Raw genomic sequence first — 26,659 nt, 5'->3', positions numbered from 1 at the left:
CGTAGGGTCCTTTCTATGGCAAAAAAAAAGAGGAACCCCTCACACCCCAATCTTTTGTAGGTAGCTACAGTAAGAATGCTACGCCAGCCAGAACCAGTGTCACTGTTAGCATGTTCAGGGGTGAACATCTGCACCTACAGAGCAGTACAGCAAAAAAAAGGCAAGTGCTCTGTTTGGCCCAGCTCTTCTTCTCATGAACAGCACTACTCTGCTTTTGGAGAAGGAAAAAAACTGAGTCTGCAGCCACTGATGAGCTAAAGGAGAGCAGCTCTCTTCACATCAGACACCACTAGTTTAAAAAAAAAAAAAAAAGCCCCAGCCTGCCTAACCTACAGGCAAAGTATGATTCCGAAGAACAGCCCCTTTCTGATGGCTGGTTTCCTCCTCGCTGCTGTCCCACTGACAGCCTGTAGCAACAGCCTTTCTTCCCTGCTCAACTGACTGAACAGTGACAGCCTTACACCTACACTGGGACTCCATGTTGAGCTCACTGGATAGGAGAAGCAGCCCCCAGAGGGGCATCCCGCATGGGGTGGCCCAGGGCACAGGTCAAAGTACACAAGTCCTAGTATTCTGCGTGTATGTCCTGAGCTGTTTGCTTGCTGTACGCTCACAGCCAGTGTTGAGACTAGGGAAAGCGCAAGTGTCTGTGGCTGGAAACCTGGCAGAAAACAGGCAGGGAATGACAGCAGCAGATAGGGTTGGGCACCGCCTCAGCAGCACCGCCTCTGTGGTGGGGGTGGGGGCCTATTCTTGATGGTTTTGCATTTGGGAATATGTCTCTCAGCTGCTTGGGGAGCAAATCGGCGTCTGCAGTAGGGGCAGGCAACGTAGTCTGGGTTTTCGATGGGAGGCAATGGGGGTAGGTCAGACACCTTCCCTCCCTTGGAGAGGACTTGCTGCACCTGGCGGGCCTGGCGCAGGGTCTGGATGAAAACCTCGTGCTTCTGTCTCCAGTTGTTCTTTCTGGGTGGCTTATTCTGCAGAAGGGAAAGGCAGTCAGAGCAACTGGCACCACCATCAGCCTCCATTCTTAATCTTATGCTCAGGATCCAACTCGGGTCACCTGTCCCTGGGCATTCCCTGTTGATGTTAAACCCTCCCTGAGAAGCTGAGTCCCACAAAGGGGATCAAAAAGACCAGCACCAAGGAGGATCTGAAGGAAATACTGATGGAGACATCAATACTTAGGAAGAACTTGAGAATAACCAGAAAAGCAAGCAGTAGGGCCAAGGAACTGGAGAGGGTTGCTACAGCTGCTTTGCAGGAACAAAGCTGCATGTTTCCACTGCCTTCGTTTTAATAGCCTGTGTTATTACCTGGATTTTCAGCCAGTCCCCTGCAGCCCCTATTGTCACAGAGCCTTACTGCAGCAGACCCAGTCTGCATCCTGAGCATCCTGACTACAGCAAGGAGTGAGCTTTCTCCAGGAGTACTCCCTTGAGACATTACAAAGACAAGTCAGTTAGGACCCCCGCCCCCCACCTATTAGATTTTAAATGGATCTATTTATCCGTTTGGCAAGAGCCTTTCAGAGGCAATAGCTGGACTGTATCCCCTAGCCCCATGTACACACAAAGGCGCTCACGTCTCAGTCAGAATTAGATGTCAAGGTGGAAGGAACCTGAGCAGTAGATGTGGATCGAGGGAGGCAAAGGGACTGCACGTTACCTGAGGCCTCTCTGAGCTCTTCAACTGCTGATAGCGTTCCAGTTCTGTGCCCCTAGCTCTGGCCCTGCTGGAGTCAAACACTTTCCTCTTGGAGCTTTGGCTCTTGCCACAGATACTCGTGTGCTTCTCAAGCCTGGTGCAGAGAAACTTACGTCTGCAGAAGCTGCACTGTCCAAGCCCTCCCTGCTCCAGAGCACTGGCAGCCTGCATGTACGGCACCTCTGCGGACGAGTGGTCACCAGAATTTCGGTCTGAGAGAGCAGAGGGAGAAGGGCTGTGTTTTAGGGCCAGCTCTGAATAAGAGGCTAAACGCTCCATGGGTACGCGGTCTCGAATTTTGCTGTTGCTGGCCACCAGCCGCTCCTTCTTGAGTTTCCCCATAGCCAGCTCTTGGGGGCGGAGGATGGTGCCAGGCTTGGGGATAGTGGCCTCTGCAGACTGCACCCCACCGAAGGCCCCCCCACCGTCACCTGGCCTGACTGCAACTCTGAAAGTTTTCTCTTCAGGGTGCCTTGCGGCCTTTGGCTCATGGGTCCTCTCCGCTTCTCTGTCTCTTCTCTCCTCTGCCTCAACAAGCTCCTTCTCTCTTTGAATCCTCCTAAGCTCCTCCTTTGTTCTCCGCAGCTTCTCTCTGAGGAGGGCCTCTTTCTTTCGAATTTCCTCTTCCAGGTTCCGTCCATCTGCCTCCAACTTTAGGATGTAGGCCAGCTCTCTCCTGTATAGATGGGAGGCTGACTGTTTAGGCTCTGCAGTCCAAGGAGAAAGCACTGCAGCTAGCTGAAACCTCCCTGCTGGAGGCTTCCCTTTGCTCATTGAGCTAGGCCTACTATTTGGAGCTTCCTCCATGTACGGGGAACTTCCGAGCTGTGCTGTGTTGACCACTGGAACACTCACACCCTTGTGGTGAAAAATTGGTTTCAGGGGATATGCACGGTCCACTCCTTCTTTCCGTCTGGCTACCGATTTAGGTGGAAGAGTCTTGGTCTGGCTGGTGAGATACTTGCTCTGCAGTCCAGCTGAACAGAAGCAGAAGCCTCCGTGCCTGGAGCTGTGTTGACTGCTTTCTGCAGAAAGAGAATATGAATAGCTTCGGCTCTTTCGGGCATAGAGCTCCTTTAAACTTTCCTCTTTGTCAGGTATGAGTTCATGCTGAAAGTTGTTCTTCTGGGGTTCCAGCTGGGAACTGGGAACAAGCTTAGTAGCTGCCACCACAGAATCCACCGGTGGAAACAAAGCCATTCAGTGCCTGAGAAAGAGCCTGAGGTTAGAAGCAAAGTCATTACAGACTATCTTATCCAAAACTGGACAGATTTTCTCCTAACAATCTACACCTGGAGGCTACAACGAGACGCTACAATAAATATTAGCAAAGGTTTTGTAACTTTTCTGTGTTTTGTAAATCTTTACATTCCTTCCATCTAGGGAGCTCCCATGCTGCCTCTTCCAGTCCCAATCGTTTATGCAGCCAGAAATAATATATGCTTTTATTTTGCTTTCTGTCTGAGCCCTGTCTTATCATGGTAGCAGCAGAAATATGCTGTACTGCCAGAGAAATTGTTACACTCCCCCAGGGCGTTTCCCATAACGTGCCCCGTCACTTTTGGCATTGTAGATCCACCAGCGTGGCACACAGGTCTGACACGCAGGCGTCCGGTAAAGCTCAGTACAATCTTCCCGTGGCTCGCTCTACCACATCCCCCGAAGCGTGTCAGGTACCCAGGCCGCGGGGTGAGCGGGGTTACCTGCGGGGCTGCGGCCGGCGCTCCGCCCGGCCTCCTCGGCAAGCTGCGTCGCCTCCCGTTTCGCTCACCGGTCTCCCATCGCCCGAGAGACCCGACACCACCTCCACCTCCCCTCCCGCCCGCCCCGGAGCAGCGCGGAGCTCTGCCCGCCGCTCCGCGCCGTGTTGACGGCTGTTGCCTGGAGACAGGCACGCGAGTGCCAGTTCCTGCGCCGCTCTCGCCGGTGAGCGACCTCTCGATGGTTTCTCCGCAGCGCTCCGGTTCCACTCCGCTCTCTGGAGGACTCCACCTCTATGGCCAGGTAGGGGCGATTGCGGGGCGGGCGAGGCAAGATGCATTATTCATGAGGCGGTTAAGGAAGGACCAGCCCCTCCCCGGCCGCTCGCGGGTCCTGGCTCTTCATTGGCCCCAGGGGCGGGCGAGGCCACGCCCCCAGCGCCAGCCGTGCCGCGCAGGCGCAGCGGGGTGTGCGGCAGCGGCAGGAGGAGGTGGGCGGCGGCGCCATGGCGGAGGGCGAGGGCTTGGTCTCCGTGGACTACGAGGTGTCCGGCACGGTGCAGGGCGTTTTCTTCCGCAAGTACACCCAGGTGCGGGGCGTGGCGGGGCGTGGCGTGGCGGGGTCCCGCGGCGCGCCCCTTCCTGAGGGGCGGCCTGCCCGCTGGGGTGCGCGGTGCCCTCAGTCAGCGCTGCCGGGGCTGCGGCGGCTCCTGCGGGCGCCTCGGTGGGGCTGAGCCACGGCCGGGCTGGACCACGGCCACGGCCTGGGCTCCGGCCGCTTCCGAACGGGGGCTGTTGTCTCTCAGTGCTGCCTGGCGGCCTGTGCTGCGTTACATAAGCACAACTGAAAAGTGCGTTTCAGCCCCAGTTTTTCATGTGAAGGAATATAATGAGTAGTCGGGTGTATCCTCGGCTGCTTTCCTGCTGCCTGAGCCATAGGAACTTCCTTGGAGGTCTGTGTCTCACCTATAAAATTGGCTTCTGTATGTGAATGTCATTCTGTAGCTCTCTTACAGTTCAGATTAATCTCATTTTGCTCTGCATTGTCTTCCCAGGGGGAGGCTAAAAGACTAGGACTCGTTGGTTGGGTCCAAAATACTAGCCATGGCACTGTGCAAGGACAAATTCAGGGTCCAACTGCCAGGGTACGGGAGCTGCAGGAATGGCTCAGGAAGGTAGGAAGTCCCCAGTCCCGCATCAGCCGAGCCGAGTTCAGCAATGAGAAGAAGATCCCGGCGCTGGAGCACAAGGACTTCCAGATTTTGAAATAACTTTGTCCAGGGAGAAGCAAGCAAAAGCTGGAGCATGAGCTGCCCTCACAGAACATTTCCCCTCTTCCCCGTTTGTTCAGTCAGCCAATATTCAGCTCTAGAGAACTTTATTTTATTACATTCCTAATTTATTGGTTTGTTGTACTGTTTAGTCTAACCCTCAGCTTTTCACAAGATTTTGGCAGGCAGGGGAAGAGCTGTGCTGTTGATACTAAAGGGGCTGTTAGGGACACAGCCTCTTTATTTCTGAGCTTATGTGCAGGATGGGGCTCGGGTAGTTGCACATGGGTAAAATTTGTAATTTGTATAGTGTTGCACTCACGTGAAGGAAATCACAGAATCAGTGCCAGTACTAAATATTGCTAAAAACATTATTTCTGTCCTCTGAATGCCTCAAAGAATTTATTTTGTTCTAGAACTTTGGTTTTTCTTTAGAATAAAATTGCTTGGAGCTTCTTGTGTGGAATGGGTGTATCATATGGGGGTTGAGTGGATTAGGCCCTTCGAGCATGATCCACACACCTGACCCTGCGGGACCGTGTGGTGTTACGAGCAGCCCCTGGTGCCGCTCGGAGGGAAAAGGCCCGGGGGAAGGTGTGCTTCCCGCCGCCGTTCCTCGCTCTGGTCCCTCTGGCCGCCTTAGGCCCGGCTGCGGCCTGGCCTGGGACGGGAACTACAGCTCCCACCATGCACTGCCCGCGGGCGCCGGGCCTGCTGGGAGCCGTAGTCCCCCTGCCGCTTCCCCGCCCGCCGCTGCGCAGGCGCCGTGCGCTCCCTTCCCGGGCCCTCGCTCGCCGTTGCCCTCTTGCAGGAGCCGCGTGCGCGCTCTGCAGCCCACGACGGTTGGTCTCGCGCCGCGGCCGTTGTGGGGCCGCCCCGCCCCCAGGCCAGCGGGTACGGGGGGGGGTGAGAGCGGGGGGGACGCCCCCGCGCTGCCGGTGGAGCGGGGCCGCCTCTCCTGTCAGCGCCCCGTCCCGGCGGGCGCCTGCCTGCGGACGCCGCTTCTCTCGGGAGCGGGCAGAGGCCCGGGCGGTGAGGGGAGGGCACGCCTGCCCGCTGCTCCTGCGCGCCGCGGGGACGGCGTGTGGTTAGCGAGCCTGGGCGCGGGTCGCGGCTGCCCTCCTCTGCCCCTGGGGCCAGGGAGCCCCCCGATGCCTGTCACGCAGCGGGGCACCGGATCCCCGGAGGGGGCGATTAGCGCTTGCAGAGCTGCACGGGGAGCTCTGCGTTGAGGGGTGCAGAGGTGTCCCCTCGAATACCAGTGAGACACCAGTAGTCATCAAGGACAGGACTGGAAAATAGTGGGTTCTCTTTCACATAAACAGCTTACTCAGTATCCCACACCCATTCCCAAGTCCGCTTTATTCCTTTCTTGGACGAATTACAGCAGGTGTGCTTTGGCCAGAATGAGGCATTGTGAATTTATGTGAGGAGGCTGAGCTAAAAATGAGAGGAAAGCAGCTCTGTGCCTGCTTTGTGGTGATACCTTCTGTATATTTCTGATACAAATGGAAGCAGCAGCCTTTTGCTTGCAGGTCATTTGGGTTTAGCCTTATCATGGTTGGAGTCTGGTTTAGGTATGTGAAGTTTGAGAATCACATATGTTGTTAGTAAGGAGCATAGAGTCAGATTCTGGCCATTTACCCTGAAGGCACCAACAATGTGTAGTCAAAGCCTGAGCAGGAAAGTAATCACAGAAGAAGCCTCTGAATACCAGGAAAACTAACAAAAGTATATTTATGAGGGTGAATGCAATAAATGCAAGTTTTTTCAGGCCTTTAATTTGTATTTCTTCTCTTTTTTTTTTTTTTTTTGGTCTCCACCCAGGGAGTTGTTTTAAGGAACATGGAGGAGTGAGCTCCCTGCAGTTTCTTGAGTTTCTCATCTGTCTGATTTTGACATGATCAAATGTTTGGTGGAAGATGTGCGAGCCAGGCTGCGTTCTGGAGTGACTATCAACTCACTGGGGCAGTGTGTTGAGGAGCTCGTCCTCAATAGCATCGATGCCAAAGCAACATGTGTAGCTATCAGGGTAGATTTGGAAGCTTTTAAGATCCAGGTGGTGGACAACGGCTCCGGGATGGGGAGAGAGGACTTAAATGCAATGGGAAAGCGGTACTTCACCAGCAAGTGCAGCTCACTGGGAGACTTGGAGAACCTGATGTTCTATGGCTTTAGAGGGGAGGCTGTGGCAAGCATAGCCAACATGGCCAGCGTAGTGGAAGTTTCATCTAAGACCAGCAGGACAGCAAAAACATTTGTGAAACTATTTCACAATGGGCAAGCACTGGAAGTCTGCGAAGCTGAATTGAGCAGACCAAGTGGCGGAACTACAGTGACTGTGTGTAATCTGTTCCATCAGTTACCAGTGAGGAGAAAGTGTATGGATCCTGTGTTGGAATTTGAGAGAGTGAGACAGAAAGTAGAGGCTATTTCGCTGATGCATCCCTCTGTTTCACTTTCTTTAAGGAACAATGCTTCTAGTTCTATGGTGCTTCAGCTCCCTAAGACAAGAGATGTATACTCTCGGTTTTGTCAAATTTATGGACTGGGAAAATCGCAGAAGTTACGAGAAATAAATCATAAGTCTGGGGGATTTGAGCTAAGTGGTTATATCAGTATTGAAGGACATTACAACAAGAATATGCAGTTCTTGTATGTGAATAGAAGGCTTGTTTTAAAGACAAGACTACATAAACTAATCGATTTTTTATTAAGAAAAGAAAGTGTCATTTGCAAGGCAAAAAGTGGCTATGCGAGCAGACAGGCTAGTTCAAGTCCTGGTCGCCATCGTTGTGGCCCAGAGTTGTACGGGATCTTTATTCTCAATGTGACCTGTGCGTACAGTGACTATGATGTATGTCTGGAACCTGCAAAAACTCTAATTGAGTTCCAGAACTGGGATGTTCTTCTAACTTGCATAGAGGAAGGAGTAAAAATATTTTTGAAACGAGAACATTTATTTATTGAACCGTGTAGTGAGGACATCAGAGAATTTAATGAAGATAATGACTTTTGTTTGTATAACGCTCCAGTTCTGAAGCCCTCACTCTCTGACGAGAAGAGCATCCGAGACAGTTTTAAGAAGGCATGTGATGAAATTGTGGATTCCTATGAAATGTGTAACTTGCAATCAAAAGATGTCAAAAGGAAATCCGTGACTGGAAAAAAATCTTCAAATCTTATAGAGTCAAATAAAAATCTACAGGAAACTGAAATTGCCCCAAATCAGAAGATTGTGGAACCATCTGATCCATGTAGAAACAACAAAGTGAAGATTGCACTGCCCAGCAAAGATGACACAGCTTCTGATTTCATTATATCAAATATCTCAGAGCAGGAGCCAAAAGACACCAACAGTTCCCAAAAACCATCTGATACTCATCTGAAACCTTCAGAAAATCTTCATTCCTCTTTTAGTGGAGGGGCCAGATCAGAAACAAGAAAAATAGACAGTTGTGGTGACCTGCAGCTTTGTGCAGAGAATTACATAAAAAATGTGGGAAGCCAGCAAGGCAAAGTAGTGCAGAAAAGCAATACAGTCCGTGTCTTAAATAATGATGTTACTCAGTCGCCGTCTGAGAGAGAAGACCCTACTGAAACAGCAATGGGACTGGAAACTGTCTCTGGAAGTTCATTGATGAGACTCAGCAATGCAAAAAGAGGAGACAGGGAAACAGCTGACGTGATAGATGATGCGGGAAGAGGGGCTGTTAGTTCAGTACCATTAAAATTGTGCTCTACAGGCCTCATAACATGTGTTATACAAAATGAGCCCCCACATGAATGTGAACAAACAGAAACAAATCTTGCATTAAACATGCAGTGTAGACCTGGTCGTGTCAGTGCCAAGGATATTTTTGGCCACAAAGTGAATTTTCCGATTCAGTCTTCAAATGCTAAGGATATTTGCAGTAATACAAATAAAGAATATACACCTCCTTACACCAGAAAAGTATGCATGGCTGATGGTAACGAGCGGTTAGAGAACAAAACTTTGTCAAATCAGGTGAGTGAGGGGATAGCCATGCCTGTTGCCACCAGTAAAAGACATTATGAGACATCGAATGTTACGGAATTGCCGCTGGAAACTTCTTCAGGTATTCCTCACAAGGAAGTTATAAAAACCACTAGAAGACAAATAGCTGTGCCAAGATCTCAGCCCTCTAAGAAGCTGAGCTTGTCCACACAGCTGGGTTCGTTAGAAAAGTTCAGGAGATATTATGGGAGAGTCAAGTGTACGTTACCAACACCGTTGTCAGAGCAGAGTGAATTTGGTCTCCCGGCTTTTAATTCACAAGCTAATTGTGACTTTTCAAAGAATGAGAATGACAACCATGGTAGTGTGAGCACTTGTGAAACTCCAACTTTGGAAGATACAGATTCTAATAATGGAAGCCAAGTTTTTGGTTCTTTGGAAGAGACTTTATTCTGCAGTGGAGAAACTTCACAGGACAAACGAGCCCTTTGTCAGAGTCCTTTGACGTTGTCTGATTACTCTCAGGTTAGTAAAAAAAATATAAGTTGTAAAAGATCTCCAGGATCATTATCATCCAAACTGTCCAGAATGAAAAGTGACCACAAAGAAGTAGAACAACTTGGTGAACAATTCCAGACAGATTCGAGTAGAAAAGAGGACTACCGTTTTGATCTTGAATCTTCAAATAATGATTTTTTGTACAATGCTTGTCAAACGTATAAATCCTCAGTAGAAAAAATGAGGGAATGTAATTACAGCATTTCTAAGGGGGATGTGTGCTTGCAATCAAATGGTATGAGAGCAGAGTCCATGAAAAGTACTGTCAGCCCATCACCACTCAGCAGCATAGAAGGGGAGTACACAGTCTCTTCAAGCAGTGTTTTATCATTACCTGCTAAAAAAGATTGTACTAACATCATCGGTAAAGATAAAAGTACGTTAGAGGAATCCTCAGAACAAAATTTGAAAGATACTGAGGTTCCCCGTATGACCTTCCCAAGTAACTTGGAATTCTCTGCAGACAACACAAGCACAGGCGATCCCAGGAATGATTTCTGTTGTTCTGACTGGCTGCAAGATTTTGATGTTTCATCGGGTAAGACAATATACATCAATAAAGTGACTGGACTGAGCACCTACAGCATGCCTCCTACTGAAGGATTTCAAGCTGCCTGCATTCAAGATATAACAACAATGGCTGTGAATGTTGTCTCAGAGAATGGTAAGAGGGGTGGTGGTTGTTGTTGTACAAATGGGATGAGGAAAACTTTGTGTTCTGCTAGGTGCATAAAATATCTTGCTGACAGCACCTGACAGTTTATACTGAAATAGCCACTGCCTTCCTTGTAATAGTTGTATGAAAAACAGGAAGGTGTTGGAGACTATGGAGACAGTAACGCATTAACATTCAAGATATTAAAAGATAGTTTTTAATGAGACAGTAAAAAGAAATGTCAACACCTTGTCAATTAACAGGCAGCTGCCTGCACTTCATGACATTTACTGTGATCACAGTTACATATCATTTTTGTCATATATAAAGTGAGGGACACACTTTAAAGTAAGTGTACTAGAAAAATTTTGTGGTTTTTAACATTTTGTCCTAACTGCATACAAAATTTAAAACAACCCTTGAAAAATGAACAAAAATCTGAATTTTTAATTGAGAATGTGTAATCTTCTTTCCACAGATTTTGGAAGGCTGTTCCTTCATACTTAGCTTTGTAGAACATGTTGTACAGCACTGTTAGTGATTTGATGATGGAGCTTTTCCAGGGGTGACAGGACACTACATTGTATTGGGTTTTCAGCTGGTGTGGTGTTCATGAGTCTTCATTAATCTATCTGTCGGGTTTGGCTTTCTGTGTCCTCCTGATCTGGCTCAGCAGAATAGTATCTTTGATAATTTTCCCTTCCATGGATATATCTTTGTTCGAAGTTGTTCGTCGGTCTGTCTATAGGCAGATTTTATGAGCGAAGATGCAGGCATTCGTAATGTAGATCATATTTTCTACTGTATAATTTGTTTTGAAAAAGTAGTTTGGACTTCTTTCTAGATAGTTCTCCTGTGAAATATTTGTCTAATAAATCATGATAGCTGCTGGTTTGTTCCATTTTTGTCTGTTACTTCCTTCTTTATCACCAGCATAGAAACACTGGTGCAATAGGTGTTTCGGTTGTTAAGCTATTCCCTTTTAACGATAATAATTGATACCAATAATTCTTAATATCTATTGTGTTCCACTGAAGTAAATTTGTTACAAGGAGAAGAACATCTCTGTTTTTATTAGGTAAAATTACTTGCAAACACAAATGTACACTCCTTGACTAACACTTTGAATTTCTGTGGTTTATCAATTTCGATTGCCCACAGTGCTGTTTAGTAGCCAGCCAAAGCACTGAGATGTGGAGCTTGACCTTCTACCCAAAATATTTGGATAGTGCATTCATGTTTATGAAGAGAATACCTCACATACCCTTATGCTTTCAGATTATGTACAATCTGTAGTCTTTGAAGACGTATATTGTGTTGCGTCTTTTTACCTACAGTGGCATTGCTCTTTCCTAGCCTTACCGTTGGTGTTACTCTCCATCGCATCAAAGGTGCCACTCTTTCTTAACTCTGTCAATGGTGGTGTTCTTTGATGAGATGTCTACTGCAGCTTTTCTGCTTTTCTTAGGTTGAAGGTTGGACCTCCCAAACCTTCACAAGGTGTCTGGACTCTGACTAGACCCTATAGATCTTAGATTTTCAAAGTTCAACTAACATGTTCTTTCACACGTTTTTCAAGCAAAGGATATTCATTCTTTTTAGTCATAGGGATAAACATAACAGTGTCCTAACACAGCATTCATGTCTCTTGATGTTGAGCACTGTTTTGGACTGCTGTTAAGTCCCAGGAGTCAAATAATTTCTTCACTTGCTATGTATGCTTTCATTTTGCTTTTTAGAGTAGTGTCAGTAACCCCATGGTGTTGACTTAGAATTTCATAACCCCATGATTTACTAAGAACAGCATCTCATACACAAATTTAGGGAAATTACACTGGTTGGTGGCAGGTGGAAGGGGGTAAGAATAATCCATAGCCTCTTTTCCATGACAGCAGTGGCCATCTGCTATTTTTTCCAGTCACATGCCATGTGCCCAACAGAAATGCTAGATTTTGTAGGTTAGACTCAGGCATCTTTGTACTGATTAAACTGATTGCTACAGGAAAATTTACCAAGCTACATTTCACCATCAGATGCCTTTTTGAATAATCTAATGCTATGCATTTGTAGTAGGTTAACGTCACAGTTCAACTTGGTCTTCGTTGTTATGCCAGCTGTGTGTGCATTTTTTGTTACTTTTATTACATTATTGACTGATATGTCATTACAGCAGTATGTTTTAATGATCTAATTGAGGCAACTTAAAATGAATACTCAAGTACGGTAATTGTATGTGGTTTGCATGTGTAAAGTAGATACATTGTTATCCTCAGCACCTTTTCTGATGTTACTTGTCAGAAAAATCATATTAATAATATCTCTGCCAGCTCTGAATTCTCACTGGCCTTTGGGCAAGAAAATCCTAGCTTTATGAAAAATGTATGTCCCGAAAAAGGATTTTCCCTGCAGCAAGAAGTAGGGAAATGAATCTTTGTTTATGATTCTAGTATAAAATACTGGATTTCTGTTCACATAGATGATAGATGCTTCTGTGAACTTGAGGGATAATATCTTTCAATGATAATAGCTATAAAAGTTCTGTCGAAGTCTGAATTAGGTAGCATTCTTCAACTTTCTGCAGTTTACCAGGAACCACATCAGGCCATCTTATCCTCTGTTTTGGGTTTTGTGACAATGGGATGCTGAGTTACTCTCCCGTGCTGGGCTGCCAGTTTGGAGTCTTGAAAGGGTTCTTGGTCCCCAGGGTAGGACCATCATTGGTCCTTACTGGAATGGAGCCAACAGTCAGGAGTCTACGGACTGGCCTAGGATCTCATACAACCTTTTCATACAAAGCTTATCAGCACACAGCTGGTTTTCTTTGGCGTTATCACTCTGCCACTTTTCCTGAATGCACACCCTTAATTTCTTAGAAGAAAGGAACTTTATTAATTCATTATTATTTCACAAAGAATAGAAGTCTGAATTGTACCAAAGGAAGGGTGAAATGTTTACCACTGTGCTGGAGATCTGAGCCGCTTTTCTTAATAATCTTGATAACAGTGCTGGTTTGTAATATCATTAAATCATTTCTGGGTGGGTAGGAACATGTTGTTAGGCTTACTCTGATATCTCATGTGGTCTCACTGACTTGTAGTTTTCAGTTTTACAAGTTCCTGATAACTGTATTAAGTATTGATAGGAGTGGTGATAAACTGACAGTTTTGCCACACCTTAACAGAGGGAAGTCAAAAGTGTTTTGATATCTGACAGACTTTACTATATGCCTCCTCTTTCCTTTGGGGATAACACTTCTGAATGCACTAATTCTGGAAATAATTCTTACGTGATTAAAGCAGCAGCCAATTTTTAAGAAGGACAGACTTGCAGAAGCCGTGGTAATATTTTAAAACAATACATTTCCTGATGCAAGTGTGTCTGATAATTCTCAGCTTTTTACATACATGCTGTTATTTCTCTGTGTTATATTGCAAAATCTGTGGGATGCTCTAATTTGTACAGGGTTAAGCACATGCTGATTTATGAAACTATAGTAATTGTATAGCTTTTTGTAATTTTGCATGCTGTTGAATCTGCAGCAGTAAATTTATATTGTGTTTAGGGATTCAGTTCAGGTGCCATCCCTTTAGAAGTGAGATTGTGCTACCCTTCCTTCCTAGACCTCGAAAAGAGAAGACTCTAGCAAGCCAGGATCTGAGAGGTAGGGCCAGCTTTCCAGGACACAGTGTTCTGTGGTAAAAAAAAAAAAAAAATCAAAGAATTCTCCCAGATGTCCCAACAGGAACCCAGAATTACTCAAGGTCTATTAACAATGGGACCATGTGAGTCATCTCAAATCTAGAACTGGAAAAAAAAATCGTTTAGGGTTGAAGGCAGGTTAGGGGATACTTATTTACAGGATGAAATAACCAGTTCTTTGTTGAATTATGTCAGTAGTTTAAAGAATAATTACCTGCTCCTGTCTTTGTACTCTTTCCAACCTTGGAATGTGAAAAATAGCTTCAATCCGCACAAGTTTTTTTGCAGTGGAAAGGATGAAATCATCTTTTTGGTATGTGGCTTTGTCCAGAGGGAGTGGGTAGCTAAACAGGTCTTTCTTCCCCTGCCCCCCCATTTCCAGGGCCTGTTGAATTGTGCTGCAGAATGTTTAGGGGTCAGAAAGCTGCACAGTGTCCTTCCTGGTTAAAGCAGACAATAGAGAAGCCCAGTCTCATGTTCCATTATTTATTTCTACATTCTCCCCTTTTTATGATGGAAAAAAATGAAATAATACTTGTGTGAGGTAGAGGTACCCAATGCACCTTCTATTGACAGATGGTCGTAGTCCCTGTATTATCTATGTGTTCTTTCCTAGATGCTGAAGGGGAGTCTCTCCAGTCGTTGCTTTCAGAATGGGATAATCCTGTTTTTGTTCCCTGCCCAGAGGTAAGTATTATCTCGCATCTCATGCTAAAATAGGAGTCAGTTTAGCCTTCTCTTATTTTCTGACATGGGGACCAAAATTGCAAATATTGTAACCATTGCATATAAGTTATTCCGTCATATATTAGACTATAGACCTGGCAGTTACGTGTTTTTATAGACAGTTTATATGTAAGTCATTGTTGTGGATTTATTCAAAGTCAGAGAAGCAGGTATCAGGCTAATCTTTTGCCTTATGTCATTTCAAAAGCAAAACATTTTTGTAAGCTGTCTTTCCCTCTACAGAGATAGTAATCTTAAAATTAAAAGTTAAAGGATGGCAAAATTGTAATACAGTGTCTGTCCTCTTTGTGGACAGAGTTAAAATAACCCAGCTTTCTTCTCTGGGATGCAATGCGTCTTAAAAGTGTATTTTACTATACTTGTTTTTATAGCCTGGCAGGATTATAGCATGTGAGAGGGAAACAATGTTGGAGCTTTTAGAAAAACTTCCTTTGTTGTCATGAGGTAGCATTATCTTTAATCATCATGTTGTGTGTGTGTGTAAACATATGTGTGTAACCGTTTCCACCTGCAAACAATAGAGACGGAGTAGCAAACCACCTGCTGGTGAGTTTCCGAAAAGGAACAGTTCTGTTCAGGTGTTGCTGTGACCTGTACGCTGACTCATTTCAGGGTAATACATCTTTTGTAATGCAATCCATTGAGAGCTCATGTAGGCTGATAATTAACTTCAGGTTTTCTGATAGGTACTTGAAATCAGCTGAATGCATTGAAATTAGCAGGTGGTATCCAGATGGGAAAGTATATGAAGCAAAGGGATTGCTGGATGGTATCTTCAGCTAGTGCTATTCTTGTGTAGAAAGCTTGGTTTGTCAAAATACAGAGTTATTTCCAGTTTTTCTTAAAGCTGGTTTGTTGGGGGTATTTTGTGTGCATTTGCAGTTTTTGCCATATCCTTTATAGCCTGCTTGATCTGTAATTCTGTTTTTATAGATTGCCATTGATGTGACCAGCAGTCAGGCTGACAATCTGGCTGTGAAAATTCACAATATCTTGTATCCCTATCGTTTCACCAAAGACATGGTTCATTCAATGCAGGTACAATATGATCCATTACTAGTTTTCACCCCCAAATTCCCACTCAGCTGATGGGATTTGCTGATGTTTCTGCCTGGTGGGAGAGAGGTATCCAGGGAAATAGTTCATATCCCTAATTTTCACAAGCAGAAACAGAATTCTTGGTTGCTGTGTGATACCGGCAGACACATATGTCAGGCCAGATCTTAGTATCATCTCATGGTTAATCAGCTATCTGCAAGTGACTTTAAAATTCCTTGACTGTATGGTTAAATCAAATCAAGAGGCAGCCCTGTTACTGCTGCTTAGAAACACTGTTAACTATAAGATATTTCAATGGACAGTTTTTGATATTTATAGTAGGCATCTGCTTATTTCGTATTCCTCTGAAATCTGTGTCCTGTATCTTCCGTTTTTATTGACCTTAGAAATGTAATTCTTCAGCAGAGTCGTTTCAAAAGCAAATCCCAGATTTCATGGAAAGACTTGAAATTTCACTTTAAGATTTATGTCTGCTCTGAAAAGTGATTCTTAAAAATGGCATCATAGCATCAAGTTTAACTGTTTTAGTGCTTCTTTATCAAATGTTTTGAGCGTTAGCTTAAAAGCTAATGTAAATGTATGGCTTCAACTTAGATTCTTTGATGGTTTGCCCGGATAGAAATGCCAAAGTGGATTCTCTCCCTCTCTTGCATCCCCATGACAAAAGGCTTACAGGCCCAGTTCATGTTATTTTCATACAATCAAGTTGCTGACTTTGAGATTGCAGGTTCTGACTGTGTGGGGCATGGTAATGTTGATCTCCAGGGTGGACAAGGATCCAAATGATTCCCTTACTTATGTTGTGTGTGCAAGAATAATGGGAGTGAATAGTTATTACAGTAAACAGATTATGTTTCAAAAAGACAGGAGAGGAAAGCTGGAAAATGGAAGGTACCATTTTTCTGTTCAATCCTCATAAGAACTGTTCTTTAAAACTTACTGAGTGGTTCTGTGATTAACTTTACCTGCGTAATGTTTTCCTTTGTACGTTTTTAAGAAGGTAAAGCTAGAAGAAATTACCACTTCCCATCTCTAAAGAAGCTAAATACTGTCTTCAGTACCCTATAGCAATTTGGAGAATCTCTGTAGAAAAGACCAAAACCACAAAACATTGCATCATGCCACAGGAAAAGAATAGAAAGAATCATTAATGTCTTGCATCCCTGCAAAGAAATAGGATCATCTATTCATTTTTACCTAGGAGATGAACAATGTTGTGAGACAGAGAATTCAGTGAGCTCTGTCTACGTGACTTGGGGAGAAATTCCTCCCTAACACCACATCTGTTAATTTAAATCTAACAATAAGATACTGAAAGCATTGTGCATCCCTGCTCAGCATTCCCTGCAGCTCTGGTTGATTTCTGATGCTTGAGAGGAAGGTGGAATCAAGTCACAGAGGCAAATTCTACGTCAGAAAATGAGGGGGCAAAAATGCTTCCTGGCTCCTACAGATGATCGGCACAAGTCACTAAACACAGGGCAGGTTAAAAAAGGTTGTTTACATTCTCTTTTGGTGATATCAGCAAATCAAATAGAGTTGCCGTGCATGACTTTAATGCCCAGCTCAAGGAGGCTTCTACATAAGCATTTAATCCATTCTGTACATTTCCAGCTCTACCTTAGAACAATTAGAGCTCTTGCCCTTATGACTCTCTGAAGAAATTGATCCAGAATTATTTTCTTGGATATTTTGAAACTTTCTCTTAGTTCCAGACTAAACTGTTTCATGACCGATTTATGGTCATTTGACCTTCTGCCAGTATTGTCTTTTAGCTTAAATAATTGCTGCCTTTTCCATATTTAACCCTCCACTGTATTTATAAAGAATAATTATATACCTTCTCAGTCTTAGTTTTGCTAGGCCAAATTCTTTAAGCCTTTGGGATTAGAAAAGATGTGGTTTCCACTCCCCTAATCATGCTACTAGCTGTTTGTCACGCTTGATCCATTTTGATTGTTGTCTTCTTTTGTTTACCTTCATTTTAAAAATAATTTTACCACTGAGTAATGATTATTCTGAGTATCTTACAGGTTCTTCAGCAAGTGGACAATAAATTTATCGCTTGTTTAATCAACACTAGGAATGAAATGGATAAAAAGGCAGGTAAGAGTGGTTATTAACATGAAGTTGAGGTGGCTGTCAAGTGCAGTTAGACTGCAGAGGGAACACTGCCCTGTTTGTATTCTCTTCTTGTCTTGGGATGATATTGCGAGTAGAGGAAAATGTTAGTCTTCACTTGAAATTTCCTGGATCTTCTTTATCTTTATTTTGGACGTTGTTGAATGTTCCTACTGCCTTCAGATTAGTGTTATAAAAATAGATTGTACTCAAATTACTAACATCTTTCAGACTCTGTTCACAGTGTCTGGACGTATTCATTGTTGAAGCTTGCTGAAGCTGTACAAAAAAGGCAAAGGCATTCAAAACCAGTAGTTTTCATAACATTTTTAAAGACCCTATTAAACAGAACAGTTTGTGGGTGACCTCAGCTCTCATTCTGAAGTTAGATGAAGATGTCAATAGACAAGAGTTTCTGACTCAATCTGATTACCTTAATTTAAATGCCAGTTTGGATCACTAAATTTCTGTTCTGTAGTGACTTTATGTTCTGCCAACACAGCCTCCTCCTCACTTTGTTTCTGTAAAACTGGCTGATAGTTATCTTCTAAATGTAGCCTCTAGAGAGTGGTCATTCTTCCCAGCCTGTGCAGTTGCCTGGTACAAAGTTGCCTATTTCTCATCTCTTGTGGTACGTTTTCAGATGGAAACCTCTTGATTTTGGTGGACCAACATGCAGCTCATGAACGGATCCGCTTGGAGCAGCTTATTGCAGGTGAGGATTCAGATGGTCTTAGGAAGAAAGATAATCAGTGCACAGAAAGGTACCAACGAGCTGTCTGAAAGGGAAAGCTTGCTAACTAACTTATCGGAAGAATAAATCTGGCATGTATGGAACCAATAGGATATTCATTTGTCATTTTTATCCTGATCCCTAGGAGAGTGCAGACATTCAGTATCTGTAGCAGTCATAGTATTGGCAGCTGAAAATTGTTACAATGTTTCCAAAAATAGAAGATATACTCCCTACCCACAGAACTATCGAACTAAAATAGTCCTGACATAATGAGAGAGCAGGAAGACTGATAGGAAAAACAATGAAGAGGAAATAGAGCAACATCAATAAGATTATGTGGTTATGCTGTGAAGAATAAGACATGGGATGCAGAGTAAAGAGCATAGTTCATTTGGTTCCTTTTTAGCTGAATACTGTGCTTAAAGCCTAAAATTTCCACAATCCAAAACTGTTTGCAAAGGGATAATGGTCTTCTCTGTAAGCTCATTAGCCATTGGTTTCAGTGTTAAAAAGCACAATAGCCATCCATCAAGTACTTAAAAATCATTGACCTTCTCTTTCATCAATAAATACTGCACAGTTCCTGCAGAGAGGGTTCCAGGAACTCTGCTCCTTTTGGTCAGGTACTGAAAAAAGTTAAAGACTGAAGGGAGAAATGCTTAATGAATAGTATTTAAATGCCATTTATATCAGACTTTTCTGTGGAAAAATTGCTCTCTGTGAGTTGGACTAAATATATCAGTAGGTTTTTTGCTATTTAGGGTGACTCTTTTTTGGAACTGGTGGGAAAAAACAAAGTGGCATTAACCAACCCTTCCCCAGAGACTAGATGTCTGGTTTGTGACATTCCCAGTCCTCCACAAGTTTCAGGAGAAGGCATTCTGTGGTCACTTTTTAATCCAGACAGAGGATTACATGCCAAACCATAGGGTCATTAAGGGTAATGCCTGCGTAAATATTCTAAGAGAGGATACTTTTAAACGATTCATTCACAGATTCCTATGAGAAGGAAGCTGCAGCATGTGGCAAGAAGAAATTACTGTCCTCCTCCATCTCTCCCCCTTTGGAGATTGAAGTTACAGAAGAACAAAGAAGATTTCTACGGTTAGTAATGGCCAATAGCTCTAAACTTTTGGGGACAGCTCTGTTGACCAGGAAGATCTCTGTATATTACTGGGTTACCATAAGCTCAGGAAAGAAGCTGTTGATTCTTTCCTGAGCCAAGACCAATTGGCTCTATCTGTGCTGAGGAAAATAGGTGTGCTTCTCAGGCACGTCGTTACATCTCAAGACAAAACCCTGTGGTGTGCCATCTCTGTGCCTCTGCAGTGTGTTCTGGTTTCCCTGGGAAAGTAAACCTTCATGTGTGGGCCAGGAGAGTGCCAAAGCAGTCTCCAACCGATCCTACTGTCTGGGGTTCAGGACTTGGGAGTGCAGTGCCCATAGTGTTGATGTAGTCGCTGATTTAACAGGCACTGTTTGAGAAGAGCAGGATGGGGTATGGAAAATTTGTATTGTGAATCCTTCAAAAATGCATTCCTTAATCCTAGGTGCCTGCCAAGAGTAACTAATGAACACTGTTTCCCAAATGTTTCAGAATGGTGGCCTAGCTACTATTAGGATATTTTTGTACTGCAAGAGTTTAGATACAGATTTGTTGTTGGACTATTGCAGACCTATTGGACACTAATTAAACTTTTTTCCCCAAAATCCCTGTCTGTCACCTGCCACATGCATTTGTGGGTCTTTTTCCCTGCATTGTTCTTCATTTTCAGGTGAAGTTCTATCTTAACATTCATAGTACTACCTCATTATTCTCAAACTGCTCTTTTTTGTAATGCCTGTGGCAAACTCGACAGCTTTTAAATCACTCCTTGTTAAGATTGTTGCCTATTATGGGGATACACTTGTTCCGTGTAAAGCCCTTTTTGGGTGTATTCCAATCATAACAGTATCACTGCTATATCCTTTTGCTAGTAACTCTTTTTGTGTGACAGTGGCCAATACCAGAACTTCCAAAGGAAAGTGTAAAGCACTGTTATCCTCCACCTGCCTTCAGGAAAAATGTGAGAATGTAACCATTGCTGTTCATAGTTCAGTAATATTTGGATGCCTTTGTTGTTCCCACCTCTTAATGGTGTTCTTGCTAACATCACAATATTTGTAATGTCTCTTGTTCAACTTTGAATTATTTTTGCACTCATCTTTGAATGGCTTCCATTTCTGATATATCTACTTTTGAGACTGGATGGCCAAAATTGAATACAGTGTACAAAGTGAGGGTATCCCATTGAGTGGTACAGTAGCTTTGCAATTGCACCTGTATTTTCTGTCTACTATACCCACACTTGATATTTTGTCTGCTTTTTGGCTACTGCTGCTTGCATGAACTGCTTGTTTATTGAATGGTCATGACAATGAAACACAGAATTGTGGGTTGGTTTTTTTTTATTTTTGATATTTATGTAGAAGTCAACAAAATGTACAAATAGATCAAATTATTCCTGATAATTTGCATTTATTTGTCTTTAGGAGCAGTGAATTCACTTTTTCTGTCCATTTTTATTAGACCTTTTTCATTCATCCTACTGATTTCATTCATCATTTTTCTACTTAAGTTCTGATTGAGTTCAATGTCATCTTTAGTCTCAGCTAACCTAAATACTTTTGTGTTTTCTACAAATTTGCCTGCTTGACCATGCCCCTTCTTTTCCACATCATTAATAAACAATTATGAAGATACAGATCAGGACTCATGTTATGTTGGACACACCAACTGTTGCCAGCATACCTTTTTTCCATAGTCTCTAAATCATGACAGATGTTACTTCTTTATCCATGACAACTTTTTGCATTTGCATTTCTAGTCACTTTTAAGAGACAGCATCAAAGGCTTTTTGAAAGACCAAATAAATTGTGAGCTACTTTTCTTCATCAGCTATATCATAAACATACTACAAAAAGATAAAGTAAATCAGAGAGGCATGGTTTTCTTTTAAGGACACTGGTTAAATTATTCAGCACAGTAGGATGCCAGTTGTGATTTTCAGTTATCACTTAAGATCACCTAAGATAATTGATTCAAGAAGCTTACTGGTGCTGGCTTACTGGTGCTTTTATTGTGTTGCTCTTTATTGGTATTTATTGGCAGTTTGGCTCTTTACAATCACTCTGTAAGACTATCCTTACTAAAAAGTTATGAATTAAAAGTACTATGTAAAAATCTAAATTCTGTTGTTATTGTTGCTGGCAGAGTATGACTGTATTCTGTGGTAAAGTTTGATGTAATGAAATAAATTAACTTCCCTAAAAGACCTTTCTCTTCAGCTATGCTTGCTATTTAATAGTTCAGCTGGACCTCTGGTTCACCTGCAGCTTTGATTCTGTTATTTGTCTACTAAGCATTGTAGTAATGCATTGTTCTGTTGACTCTCTTGAACTTCCCTTTTTCTTTTTTCCCCCTTAAAAAAAAAAAAGGCCTGATTGACTTAAATAGTTGCTTGGGTTCTGTCAGTTCACCACAATGGGCTTTTTCTGTCATTCTCTGCTCTTGCTGAAGGCTATACATGTCTTCTTTTTTTGGGTAGTATTACACAAGTCATCTCCATATGGAGGCTAATAATTGTATTATACTCATGACTGATTTTAGTAAGTTTAGATTAGCTTCTTTTTTATTAAAAAAATCTCTTTTCTAAAGTTGACCTTCACTACCTTTTGTTTTAAGTGAATATTCCATGTGTTAATAAAATAAACTATATATTGTTACAGTTGTTTTCATTTTGAAGACAAGTTCTCAGCTGACTGTGAAGTCCTGTTTTTGTGTGTATTTTTCCATCCACAGGGTGACATATGTCAGATTAACTAAAGGTTGTTCCTCTTTGCTTAATGGGATATAAAGTTCATTAAACCAGCATAAATTTCTTACAATATTTTTTTCCATTGTAAGTATTTGCTATTATGTGTCAATTGAAATGACAGTGTTTTAGGTTAGACTTAAAGGAGTTGTTATGCTGCTTAATTTCAGTATCTGGAGTGTTTGTGTGTTGAACCAGACACCTTGTGCATCTTTAGAAAAGATAGATTTATAAATTTAGACATAAAGCTTCTCTCTGCGTAATACAGGAACTCTTCGATCTTGTTGTGGAACATGAAATATGCACAGTCGATTGGAGTGAAAAAACACGGCTGAATGTAGGCCGAAAGAGCAAAATTACTTGGAATCTCATGACGCATGGATTTTGAGATTGGAAACTGTTGCAAGAAGAAACATATATGGGGACTACAGAAATATTTACATATGCTGTGGAGACATAGCTACTGTGGTTTATGTCTTATTTCTGGTATTTTTTTTCCTCAGATGCTGCTACAAAAATTTGGAGGACTTGGGTCTTGAATTATCATTTCCTGAGACCAACAGCTCCTTGATTCTAGTGAGGAAAGTGCCACTGTGTTTTATAGAAAGAGAAGCCAATGAGTTACGACGGAAAAGACAACCTGTCACTAAAAGCATTGTGGAGGTCAGCTGTGGATATGGGTGAAATTGTGACACTGGGTCTTGTTCTGTGTTAATAGCCCAAGGTATTAGAGTATCTCTATTATGAGGGAGACAGTGAAGTCCCTTGGCAAATGTGGGTGCCATCCCTTTTAATAGCTAAATAGTCCCACAACTGAAATCCCTGAACTATAACAGAAACAATAGGAGACTGTTTCAGACTTGGACTAGTGGAGAAGCTAAGAAAAATAGTATGGAGTGCAGATGTTTCAACAGTTTACTGCTCATGAATGCTTGAATGAACAGTAAAATGATTAATATTGCTGATACAGAAATATTATTTGTTAGGATTTAAAGTTGTTTTCATGAAATCTCTACATGGGCAGTGCAGCTTTCTAAAAGCTGCTGTTCCAGATGTTCTGCAGTTTGAGGAAGAAATTGCTGAACTGATTACTTGCAGTTTCAATTGTAAACAATCCTCCACAATCATAACGGCTTCAAGGACTCCTTGGAAATTGTTTCTGGAGTACCATATTCAGCCACTGGGCTGAGCCATTGTGAATCAGTCCAGTCTTGCCATACATCTCTTTTGATATGGAAAGAAGAAATAGAGAAGATGATTACTCTGATTAAGTTTTCTTTTCCAACCTTGCTATAATTGGGAAGAACTCAAAATGCACTCTCCTGGTGTGATTTGGGAGCTAAGAGTGCTAAAAGTGGCGGAGGAGGGGATCAGGTCTGTGCCTCATGAGCACTCATTCCTAGCTGACACCTCAAGATCTCATGAGCATTTTGGCAGATCTATTCTGCAGTCCTTTTTATTTTAATTAGGACTGGTAGCACCTATTCATGATTGATTATGAATTTATTGCATTTTAGACATCAGAAATGAAATCCACATGGACTGTTATCCAAAGAAGAAAGGGCAGCTATTCAAAGATAACATGCATTCATTGCACTCTGAGGTATAAGAGTTCCATTATACCCATTCTACTGATAGGAAACTGATGCAGAGAGAAACCAAGTGATTAGTCTAAAGTCTGATAAGATACTTGTGAGGGTTCAGGTCTTGCACCTAGATCTTTCACACTGTGGTCAGTGTACTAGCAACAGCATCATTTTTCCTGGTTCTGGCAGTTACACAGTAAATTATACACAGATGGGGACAAAGCAGGGTATGGGCAACGAAAGGGAGAAATAGCAACTGATTATATTACCTTTCTCTTTCCAGGAGCTTATGCAAGAGCAAGTTGAGGTGAGTTGCTGTCTGCTTCTAAGGTTGACTATAATAATGCAAAGCTTACTGCATGAACCAAAGGGAGTGTGTTAAGCCTCAAATGAGAGAGGTGGACTAGATAATCCACTAGCTTTTCCTCATTTTTAGTTTCCTTTGTGTTACAGTTCTTCCTTTTTCTCATATTAAATGAAAAGTAAGATGATGTTCCCTTACTACTTTTAGCTAGTGCAGACCACAGGAGGAGGAGCACGAGGGACACTGCCTCTGACGTTTCTGAAGGTGTTAGCTTCCCAGGCCTGTCATGGTAGGGAAACTGTACTTTTCTTTCATTCTTTCTTTTTTTTTTTCTTTCTTTTTTTTTTTAAACCTTTCTGTCTTACACAACATCCTCCCTGGGACAGTGGTTTCAGAATGTGTTTGCAGGAATTCCAGGATTACAGACTGTATGTTTCATAGGGATCAGGAGGTAATGGTCTTTTCATGGACAGCACTGTGAGGGACAAGCAATACTGCTCTGATTTATTAATGTATGGGCCTAACGTACTTTCCAACCCTCACATGAAACACAGATAGAATACAGTTCTGAGATGCACTCATCCACGTGAGCTCTAAACCATTCAAATAACAACTCTGTGAGGGGGCAAGGGGAGGTGCTAGAATCTGCTTGAAAGCAAGCAGGAAAGATTACTTAGACACTCTTCCCAAAAAGCATTTTTTATTTCACGTAAGTATCAAAAGCGCTAGTTGTGTGCCTGTGACCTTTCAAGTATTTTTGGAAGGAGTGCAGTAAGAATTTACATCTTCTAAGGAATTGATGCCTTCATGGCAGGCACACAGAACTGATAAAGCTTATGGAACTGATATTAGCTGTCATCTTGGTTTAATACTTTTTGATTTGTGAACTGGTTGCAACTTCACACACAAAAAAAGAAAAGCAAAAAAAGCAGGAAACAAAAGCGCCCATTTGCCTCTTGCAACGTCATCTGAAAAGCCAAAAACTAATAATCTTACCATCCATCCGACTTGCATTAGGTGAAAGTTTAGGCCACGGAAAGCTGATCCTTATGCAGCAGGCTGGTTAACTGAGCTAAGCCCTAAGTCTGCCATACTGCAGCCTTTGGGCTGCCTTTGCAGCCTCCCAGCTAATCTGTGGGAGCCGCCTTGTTTTCTCTGAAAACCACAGCTGTAGAGGGAAGTCTGCTGGGTGGTTTGAATTCTCTTTGGCAGCGCATACAAGAATTTCTGTCTTTTTTTCAGGAGCTATTAAGTTTAATGAGCGTTTGACTTTGGAGGAGAGCTGCAGGCTTATTGAAGCTTTGTCATCTTGCCAGCTGCCCTTCCAGTGTGCTCATGGAAGACCTTCCATGATGCCTCTTGCAGACATAGATCATCTACAGCAGGAAAAGCAGGTACCGTGTGGAACACAGATATGCTTCTGATAATCCACACTCTGGATTATCAGAGGCATGTCATGTATGTGTGTGTTAGAACTAGAATGGGCCAGTTTGAAACCATCACCACTGGCTGTATCTTAATTGAATTTTTACATAGCTGTTACCAACAAAATAAAATTTTAGAACATTAAATCTCTGTCCTGCAAACACTTTAGCAAGGATCCTACCATATTTCATCTGAATGGTCACATTGACTTGAATGGGGTCCACTAGTCCTTAAAGTTAAGCATATATTTAAAGTGTTTGCCGTTTTTAAGTGTAAAACTTGGAAAACATGTACATTCTGATATTCTACTAGTGGCAGAGATGCTAATTAAACAAATGCCTACTTCTCCAACGTTTAAGATGCTATAAAATGGGGGGAAAAAAGCAAATAGCAACATTTAATTTAAAAAAAAAAAAATCAGTACTCCTTCCCTTTTGCTATTACTGTGCTATATTAAGTTATGAAGTTGGATTCTGTTGAAAGTCAGATGGGACTTTGAATTAGGTATTAAAAAAACCTTAGGAATGAATATATTAGGGCAAAGCTTATTTACTTAGTTATGATTTAGTGCTGCTTAATTTTTCTTCCTCCAGCCTAAACCTAATTTGGCTAGACTGCAGAAGATGGCACGAGCATGGCACCTATTTGGAAAAAAAAAGGCTCTAATCAAAAAAAGTTAAGACTGTAAGCTGCAACCACCAGAAGCGTTGGTATGATCCAGGTCCCCCTTTTGTTAGACAACAATACCCTGTGTGGAGCCAAGTCTCTAAGACAGTGCGGTCACTGAAGTTCTGCTCCGAGTACTGACCTAAGAAGCAGAGACCAGCCAGGAGAACAAGGCAGGAGGAGCCCACCCTTGTAGCCTGGAGAAGTGTCTTCAACATTAAGGAATTACATTGTAAGTCTGGGCCTTATGTCAGTGCTTGACTATTGGAGGCAAGAAGTTGCAGCCACTCGCAGTTAACTGAAGTGCTTTTTCCTCTGCAAGCACAGCACGATTCTGCATAATAGAGAGGAGACTATTAATTAATGTATTTTATAGTGCTTTGAAAATGGGGAGGTATTTATTAATAAAATTAATACTAAACTCTTTCCTTGGGTTCATGGCAGTGGTTGGAATCAGGACCGACCAGCTTCATAGTATACATAGGCCAACTTAGGATCAAAAAACATCTTTTTATTTAACTAGGCAATGAATGACACACCCAGCTGTTTTCTCCAGCTCCATGCAGTTCGCATTCTTGAGTGAGAGATT

At 42.8% G+C, this 26,659-nt stretch overlaps 3 protein-coding genes across 7 annotated transcripts; 2 read left to right on the top strand and 1 right to left on the bottom strand.

Annotated features, from left to right (window-relative positions):
• Positions 1 to 703: 703 nt before the first annotated feature.
• Positions 704 to 2,910, bottom strand: ZC2HC1C (zinc finger C2HC-type containing 1C). The gene is made up of 2 exons (XM_075501524.1): positions 1,672 to 2,910; positions 704 to 980 (listed from the first exon to the last, which is right to left on the bottom strand). Exons 1-2 carry the CDS (start codon positions 2,908 to 2,910, stop codon positions 714 to 716), a joined length of 1,506 nt encoding a protein of 501 aa, XP_075357639.1. The 3' UTR covers positions 704 to 713.
• Positions 2,911 to 3,865: 955 nt separating this feature from the next.
• On the top strand, positions 3,866 to 5,140 carry ACYP1 (acylphosphatase 1). 2 transcript variants are annotated; one of them, XM_075503258.1, is made up of 2 exons: positions 3,866 to 4,000; positions 4,466 to 5,140. In XM_075503258.1, exons 1-2 carry the CDS (start codon positions 3,917 to 3,919, stop codon positions 4,679 to 4,681), a joined length of 300 nt encoding a protein of 99 aa, XP_075359373.1. In that variant the 5' UTR covers positions 3,866 to 3,916; the 3' UTR covers positions 4,682 to 5,140. The 2 variants fall into 2 exon arrangements, with proteins under 2 accessions (XP_075359373.1, XP_075359374.1); XM_075503259.1 differs by having other exon boundaries at positions 3,874 to 3,967.
• Positions 5,141 to 6,520: 1,380 nt separating this feature from the next.
• On the top strand, positions 6,521 to 26,646 carry MLH3 (mutL homolog 3). Of its 4 annotated transcripts, XM_075503261.1 has the most exons (12): positions 6,521 to 9,594; positions 9,682 to 9,882; positions 14,189 to 14,259; positions 15,253 to 15,357; positions 17,412 to 17,484; positions 18,143 to 18,214; positions 19,231 to 19,339; positions 22,593 to 22,752; positions 23,959 to 23,982; positions 24,187 to 24,268; positions 25,222 to 25,373; positions 25,998 to 26,646. In XM_075503261.1, the coding sequence occupies exons 1-12, from the start codon at positions 6,582 to 6,584 to the stop codon at positions 26,082 to 26,084; spliced, it is 4,149 nt and encodes a 1,382-aa protein (XP_075359376.1). In that variant the 5' UTR covers positions 6,521 to 6,581; the 3' UTR covers positions 26,085 to 26,646. The 4 variants fall into 4 exon arrangements, 3 of the variants coding, with proteins under 3 accessions (XP_075359376.1, XP_075359375.1, XP_075359377.1); XM_075503260.1 differs by having other exon boundaries at positions 6,521 to 9,882; XM_075503262.1 differs by lacking the exon at positions 15,253 to 15,357 and having other exon boundaries at positions 6,521 to 9,882.
• The last annotated feature ends 13 nt before the right edge of the window (positions 26,647 to 26,659 follow it).

Source organism: Mycteria americana, chromosome 5 (genome assembly GCF_035582795.1).
Source record: "Mycteria americana isolate JAX WOST 10 ecotype Jacksonville Zoo and Gardens chromosome 5, USCA_MyAme_1.0, whole genome shotgun sequence".
Classification (NCBI taxonomy): domain Eukaryota; kingdom Metazoa; phylum Chordata; class Aves; order Ciconiiformes; family Ciconiidae; genus Mycteria; species Mycteria americana.
Note: the sequence above shows the minus strand (reverse complement) of the source record. Positions and strands in the feature narration are given on the sequence as shown.

Bases quoted from the DNA above. Each gene is read 5' to 3' on its own strand.
- ZC2HC1C (XM_075501524.1), bottom strand. From the start codon at position 2,910: ATGGCTTTGTTTCCACCGGTGGATTCTGTGGTGGCAGCTACTAAGCTT. The intron at 981-1,671 runs GTAACGTGCAGT...TCCCTTCTGCAG, and splicing joins AGAGCTCAGAGAGGCCTCAG to AATAAGCCACCCAGAAAGAA.
- ACYP1 (XM_075503258.1), top strand. From the start codon at position 3,917: ATGGCGGAGGGCGAGGGCTTGGTCTCCGTGGACTACGAGGTGTCCGGC. The intron at 4,001-4,465 runs GTGCGGGGCGTG...TTGTCTTCCCAG, and splicing joins TCTTCCGCAAGTACACCCAG to GGGGAGGCTAAAAGACTAGG.
- MLH3 (XM_075503260.1), top strand. From the start codon at position 6,582: ATGATCAAATGTTTGGTGGAAGATGTGCGAGCCAGGCTGCGTTCTGGA. The intron at 15,358-17,411 runs GTACAATATGAT...AGTATCTTACAG, and splicing joins ACATGGTTCATTCAATGCAG to GTTCTTCAGCAAGTGGACAA. The intron at 17,485-18,142 runs GTAAGAGTGGTT...GTACGTTTTCAG, and splicing joins TGAAATGGATAAAAAGGCAG to ATGGAAACCTCTTGATTTTG.